The 7,427-nt window shown below is 47.3% G+C and overlaps 1 protein-coding gene across 1 annotated transcript; it reads right to left on the bottom strand.

Annotated features, from left to right (window-relative positions):
* Positions 1-352: 352 nt before the first annotated feature.
* Positions 353-7,427, bottom strand: LOC134372348 (zinc finger protein 416-like). Its single transcript, XM_063089836.1, has 4 exons — positions 7,225-7,427; positions 6,595-6,633; positions 4,470-4,596; positions 353-2,537 (listed from the first exon to the last, which is right to left on the bottom strand). The coding sequence occupies exons 1-4, from the start codon at positions 7,255-7,257 to the stop codon at positions 952-954; spliced, it is 1,785 nt and encodes a 594-aa protein (XP_062945906.1). The 5' UTR covers positions 7,258-7,427; the 3' UTR covers positions 353-951.

Genomic DNA, 7,427 nt, shown 5'->3' with positions numbered 1-7,427 from the left:
CATTATATGACAACCTGTGGGAACAACTGAACAAATTCATGCTTCTCCCAGAAGCACAAGAGATTGTCCTAACAACTGACCCCTTCTCAGGTTGACCTCTGGTTTCACCAAAAATGGAGCCATGAAGGCCTCAAATTAGGACCAAAAAGCCCTGAATTGTTTCCTTGGAGGTCTTGGGCAGCAAGGCAAATTTGACCAAAACCAGGACATCTCACTTTACTGTTCCTGCAGACACAATTGGTGCCCCCACAAAAGGTGTCCATCCCTTCATACAAAGGCCCGTCAGTTTTCCAGCCACTCTCTACAGTAAGCAAAACCCCAAATTACAAGTAGATTTCATAATAAGGCCTTTATTAGGGTACAAAGCAGCGTAATGTGAGGCAGATGGTTACCAGTTGGTGATTGGGAGGCTGGAAAAATTAACCACAAATGTCATGTGAGACCAACAGATTCCATGAAGAAGGTAAGCTTTCCACACAAGCCTCCAGCAGAACACAGGCTGGGTCCTTCTGGCCCAAACTGGGTCAGATGTATACTTTAATCAGTCAGAAAAGGGAACAAATTCCCCTCAAAGGCTCAGACTGCTCAAGATTTCCTCCACGTAATGAGCACAGATATCTGCCTTCCCTTAGCATCTGGGGTAACCAGTACCCACTGTGCAAGGTGGTAGAGGGAAGATGTCTTCTACCAGAGAAACTGGCAGTGATTTAAGTCTGGCTATGGCCCTGGGAAGTCTAGAATGTGCAGAACAGTTCCTGTACGTCTCACACGTGCCTGGAACTCATGGGGAATCTCACCCCTGTGGATGTTTACAAGTATCAGGTTCAACCTCAGGCAGGTGGTTCTCTCACAAAGGCTCTCTAGTGCCATGATACTGATTAAAAAAAAAAAAAAAAAAAAAGCACATTCCCTGTAGGTGCAAGTATTTTCTTAAGTGTGGACTTTCAAGAGCTAAACAATGTTAGACCTTGGGTTGAAGGCTTTTCCACATTTGCTGCTTTCATGAGGCCTCTCTATGGTGTGAGATTTTCGGTGGAGAATGAGGCCAGAGTGTTGTGTAAAGGATTTCCCACATTTGCCACATTCAAAAGGCCTTTCTCCAGTGTGAACTACCTGATGTTGAATGAGTCCAGACTTTTGGATAAAGGATTTCCCACACTGACCACACTCATAAGGCCTTAATCCAGTGTGAATTTTCTGGTGTTCAATGAGGGTATAGCTTTGTCTAAAGAATTTCCCACATTCACTGCACTCAAAAGGCCTTTCTCCAGTGTGAGTTCTCTGGTGCCGAACAAGTTTGGATTTGAACAGAAAAGCTTTCCCACATTCCCCACACACATAAGGCCTTTCTGCAGTGTGAACTTTGTAATGTTTATTGAGGGTGGTTCTTTGGCTAAAGGATTCTCCACACTGGTCACATTCAAAAGGCCTAGCTCCACTGTGAATTAACTGGTGTTGAATGAGACCATACTTTAGGCTAAATGATTTCCCACACTGGCCACACTCATAAGGCCTTGCTCCAGTGTGAATTAACCGGTGTTCAAGCAGACTGTGGCTTTGTGTAAAGAATTTCCCACATTCACCACATTCATAAGGCTTTTCTCCTGTGTGAGTTCTCTGGTGCCGAACAAGAGTGGATTTGGACCCAAAAGCTTTCCCACATTCGTCACACTCATAAGGCCTTTCTCCAGTGTGAATTCTGCAGTGTTCAATAAGATTAGAACTTTGGCTAAAAGATTTACCACACTTACCACACTCATATGGCCTTTCTCCAGTGTGAACTCTGTGATGTTTAATGAGGGTGGCTCTTTGGCTAAATGATTTCCCACACTGACCACACTCATAAGGCCTTTCTCCAGTGTGGGTTCTCCGATGGTCATTCAGGTGGGAAGTTTGGCTAAAAGATTTCCCACATTCACCACACTCATAAGGCCTTTCTCCAGTGTGAACTCTCTGGAATGGAACAAGTGAGTACCTGGAGGGGTAGGCTTTCCCACATTTGTTAGATTCATAAAGCATTTTTCCAGTGCAGACTTGTGGGTGGTGAACAAAAGTGTGACTGTGGCTGGAAGTTTTTCTGAATTCACTCCACTTGTAATGACTTATTCCAATATGAAAGGACTCCCCACATTCGGTGATTTCGTTTGGCTTCTCACAGTTGGGAACAGCCTGGGGCTGGAAAGAACCCAACATGGCAGCAAAGTCCTTTTCAACCTCCCCACAGGCAAAGGGCTCCTTTGACACATGGAATCTACAGCTTTTCACAAACGAGGCTGTGTCCATGTCCCTCTTCAAGGGCGTCTCAGTGCTGTGATGCTTCTGGTGCTGCTGAAGCTTTCCATATGTCCCAACCAAGAATGAATTTTGCTCAGATAGATCATCCAGGTGTAAAATGTCTTTCAGAATTGGGACACACATGTCATAGGGGTGAGTTTTTTGGGTGGATGGACCTGCCTTTGCAGTCCTGACCTGTGACACTTCTACAGAAACACTCTGCTCAGAAGGCATCTCTTCATCCTCCACTCCATGCCAACAAACTGAAACCAGAGAAATGCTGATGAAATGCATGTTGACTATGATGGAAATGTATTAATCATGTTAAGACAATTTTTTTTTTTTTTTTTTGCAGTTGGCTGGTACAGTGATCAAACCCTAGGCCTTGGTGTTATCAGTGCCACACTCTAACCAACTGAGCTAACTGGTCAGCCCTTAATCAGGTTTTTAAATATTTTCTGTATGACAGTTTGACATCTTGAAAAACTTTGCTGGCTGGGAAGAGGCTGTTGTTCCCAGAGCTAGCCAATTCTTGAGAGCAAAGGGCTGAGCTGGGAGCACACTATTCAAATGCAAATTAATCAATCCAGACCTCATACTCCAAATCACATTTTCTGTTTGACATGGACATTTCAGGAGGTAATATTCCTCTGTCCTAATCATCCCAAGTTCAGGTCACTAAAACTAGCCAGCCCTTTGTCCCAAGGCCTGCTAATATTACTCAAACTACACAATTTTGTCTACCATGCCCCACCTTTCCTGCAGAAACTCCAGCAAGGCTGTAGCCTAATGTTTTCCCATCTCTCTTGCTTCTGCCTTCTGATCACCAGGCCCTTCCACATGTTCTACCTGGTGTGGTGGTCACATTCTCTTGCCACTGTAAGTAATACGTTCTTCTGTCTATGACATTAACCTCTCTGTGTTGTCACTCAGTCACCTCCATAAATTAAAATCCTGTAGGTACATTTTAAAACAGGAAAGGGGAAGCCCCATCACACACACATCAAGGAATGAATCCACAGATGAGGGAGCTGGAAGCAGAGTAAGGAAGGGGCTGCTTGGGTCTCTAAAGATCACAAAATGGAGAGTCAACATCAGACACACAATACAAGAATAGGGTGCAGCACAGGGAGAGACATGGTCTGTAAATTGTAGACCTTACAGAAAACCTTCAGTAACCTTGTCAGCTGGTGAAACATGTCTACTGTGCTGAAGATTCATAGTGCCTAGGCCCAGGGAAATCCAACTGGAACTGACAATGAGATTCCAATTTTGTTCAAGGAGAATTTAATGATGTGCAAACCTCACAACACATTGTGTATGAGTAAGTGCTGGAAAACACTGTAGAGAGGGCAGTGCAGAGGAATAGGTGATGCATGGAGGACAGAAAAGTTAGGGCAGCATGAGGCCAGAAGTCACAGATGAAATGATAAGTCAGTGAAGTGTCAACTAAGAGGAAGAAAAGGTAGAAATTAGGTATGTCCAGTGGCATTTGCACTCAAACTCTGGTGAACACAGGACAGGTTTCTGGTATAATTAGAAAACTGCCTTCCCCAGCTGCCACTCATTAAGGCCAGGTATCCTTTGAGAGCACCTTGCCATGTCCACCCTGTGAAGCAACCAGGGCTCTCCCCACACCCCCAGTATACAACTACATGAGACCTGCATGATGCAAGTCCCAAGGGAAAGACAGGAAAGGTGGGTGTCCAACACTGGCCCAGAGCAACTCAGCACACTAGAGAACACAGAAAAAATTAGTATCACACAGATCCTTGAAGGAGGTACTGGCAACAACACAGCCCATGGCCCATGTGAACACTGATGAGGAAATGCCTGCAATTCCTGACACAGGCAGCCACAGGAAATGTCATCTGGAAGGAGGAGGCAGAACTTAAACACAAGGTACCACGAATTTGTACACAGTAACCCAAAGAAAGAGTAAACAAGTAGGTGAGATGCCTTAGGCTGACTCAAAATACCTGACTCCCAGACCCTTCCCTGCACACTTTGGGGTAGCAAGTTTCAGAGCTGCTTGGGGAGTGCACACAACTTATCCCTGACACCATAGCTCATCTGCCAAGACAGTGGAGAAGTCAGGAGAGCCCACAGCCTGGTTGTGGAAAAGGCAGAGCTGCCTTTGAGGGGAAAGTGGATAGACAGAGACCAGGACACTGAGATGGGTGTGAGGGCCTTACCCAGCGAGGTTATAAGCGCAAAGTTCTCCAGCATCACATCGAGGTACAGGAGCCTCTGAGCCTCATCAAGGAGCCCCCACTCTTCCTGGGAGAAGTAAATGGCCACGTCCTCAAAGGTCACACAGCCCTGCCATGATGGGGACAGATCTTTCCATGATCAGCTTCTCTCCTCAACCCCAAGTTCATCCTTCCCCTGCTTACCCTCTTCTCTAATCCCCACCTGGTCAGATAACAGACACCAGTTCAACAGATCCCTAGTCTCTCCTCATGGTTCCACTGATCACTATGCCCTACTGGGAGATGCCATCTAAACTCTGGGCCCAGTATGTAGGACTGGGTCCCCTCCAGTCAGGCAATTTTCCTGGGGCTCCCAAGATTATACTTGTCAGACACAAAACAAATGTGGGCTCACTCATTATTTTTAGGTCCTCAATGCCATGACTATGGGTCTTTTAGTTCTCAATCCCTCTTTCACACAGCTTAACTGGCATTCCCACAGCCACCTCCACCCTCCACCTCACACCATAGGCATTGCCCTGGTCTCTCGACATGTTACCTGGACCATGACATTCAGAAAGTGCTCGCCCAATCAAAATGGGGTCCAGTACTACCCAGACCTTTGATGGTCCCCACTGCCAGAGATAGTCCCCATCCTGCTCTAAAGGCCTCTCTGCCCAACCCTCTTCCTGTTTCAATCTCAGCCACCCAGAACCACCCATGGCCCACTTCCACTTGTGCTGTACTTGATGTCCCCTCTCCAGTCACAGCCATCCTCACCCGCTAACCTTCTTTCAAAGACTTGCTCCAGCCAGTGACTCTTCCAGATGTCTACTTCTGCTCCTAAACTTATCCACCTGCTTCAATCAAACTCCTTAGACATACCAATGGTCACTACAAAACCCAGGTGGATTCAAAGAGTGTTGAACAAGCACTAGTCCTGGCCTTAGTATCATTTTGTCTCAATTACTCCTTGCCCTTCACACTGACCTCAAGTTCACTCATTCCTCAGAGCCATGGCCACTTGCAAGATCATTCTCACTCTCACATCCTCCCCATGGCAAATTCTCTCACACACCTATCTTTGTGAATTCCACCACAACCACCCAGGTACCCAAGCATAAGACCCAATAGTGACCCCCACCCCTTCCCTGGGCTGCTAATAGCATTACCAGCATGACCAGGATTCCTCCTCCTAATTGCAACCCAAGCTACACCCCAGGGCAAACACTGGCCACCACCTTTTGGATTTCTCCAACCTGAATCCCTCACCACAATTCTAGTCCTATGTGGTCGACTACCACTTGATGACTAACCTAACTGTTCTTTGAAACATCTCAGATTCTAAAGATGTCCCAAAACGAAACATGTGGTATCCCCAACAATAATTGACCCTACTAGCAACTTTAGAATCTCAGTTAGTGGAGCTTCCACATTTCTAACTGCTAAACGCAAATACCTTGCTTTCACTTCTGACTCCTATTATTCTATCTCTCATCTTCAACAGCTGAAATTCTCAGCTTCTCTACTTAAAAAACCAATCTAGAATTCAGACACTTCCACCACTTCTACCACCTCCGTGGCCACCACACTGTTCCAGCCACCATCAACGCTCACCTGAAGTAGACTTCTCCTCCATCTTCTTATCTCATTCTTCACATCCCCAGTCTATTCTCCATGCTATAGCTATAGGGCACCTGATAAGACCTGGGTATGATCACCTCCCTCCTCTGGCCCAAAACTCCCATTGCTCACCTCACTCCACAAGAGGCATCTAATATCTGAGAGAGTGATTCCAAGTCTGACTCCTACACCCTAGCTTTCAGTTTCCATGAGGAAGAGTGGAGACCTATGGTTCCCTTAACCAGCTCAGCCTCACCTTCAAACACTTGCTCATCTGTTATCTAAGCCTGGGATAATCTTCCACACCTTACTGCACTGGTTTCCAGCAACAAGAACCACTCTATCTAGCCTCAAGCCTGGATGTATGACCCTGGGCTTAGTGTTTGTTCGGGGTCCCTAGGCCTTAGGACTGAAAGAGTGCCAGGAGAAGAATCCTAAAACACAATCCCAGAGACATAAGGAGAGGGGTTGGCACCAGTGAGGGACTAAAACACCCTCTTCTCACCTGTATAAAGTCCATAAGTGCTTCTGTAGTCATGGGAACCTGTGGGAAGAAGAAGGTAGTGAAAGGCAGGTGACCATGGAGGGAGCTCCATGGACTCAGGCCTCCTTGCTCCCCTGTCCATTCCCGGAGCCAGGTAACCCAGGGATGCCTGCGTTAACGGTGCCCTTCAGTTCTCCAGTCCTTAGTGCTGACGCTCACCTACTGACCAGCTTGTACAAGGACCCAACCTCCCTGTGCCTCAGTATTATCAACCCCTTTCCAGGCTATTCCATTTCTTCGCAACTTCTGGAAAACTTTGAAAAGCCTAATTCAGACCATGTGCCTCTTCCGTTCACAACCCTCCATGGCTCCCAGCGTCCCGATAATAAAGGTAAAACTCCTCACCTTGCCATTCCAGGCGTGAATGCTCACTGCTCAATCGTGCCATCGAGACTAACACAAACTGGTCCCTGTCACATTCTCCCACACCCCATTACGCTAGCTTTGGAACTGGGGACCGCACCGACACACTCCGCACTGTTCTGGACACAGGGATTTCTACTGCAGCGACATGGACCGAGGCCCTTCACTGGGGCTTTAGGATACTGCTGTAAGGGAGGAAGAGTGAGGCCCGGAGGACGCAGCATTTACCTGAGCTGAGTATCTCAGCGCTGCCGCCGCCATCGGACTCTGTGAGCGCAGCCGAGCAAGGAGCGGCGGGCGACAAGGGCAAAGATCCGGGCACAGCTGTCGCCAACGCCGCCGACTCAACAGTCGCTGTGTAGTGGGGACGACCCGTCCTCCGGAGGCCTCCTCAGCGATACTAACTCTAATAGTGCGGACGGATCAAGAAA

The sequence above is a fragment of the Cynocephalus volans genome, chromosome 3, assembly GCF_027409185.1.
Source record: "Cynocephalus volans isolate mCynVol1 chromosome 3, mCynVol1.pri, whole genome shotgun sequence".
In the NCBI taxonomy this organism is placed as follows: Eukaryota; Metazoa; Chordata; class Mammalia; order Dermoptera; family Cynocephalidae; genus Cynocephalus; species Cynocephalus volans.
Note: the sequence above shows the minus strand (reverse complement) of the source record. Positions and strands in the feature narration are given on the sequence as shown.

Excerpts from the sequence above, each read along its gene's own strand:
- LOC134372348 (XM_063089836.1), bottom strand. The coding sequence starts at position 7,257 with ATGGCGGCGGCAGCGCTGAGATACTCAGCTCAG. Across the intron at positions 6,634-7,224 it reads CGCTGAGATACTCAGCTCAG|GTTCCCATGACTACAGAAGC; the intron begins GTAAATGCTGCG and ends TTCTTCCCACAG. Across the intron at positions 4,597-6,594 it reads CACTTATGGACTTTATACAG|GGCTGTGTGACCTTTGAGGA; the intron begins GTGAGAAGAGGG and ends CCATCATGGCAG.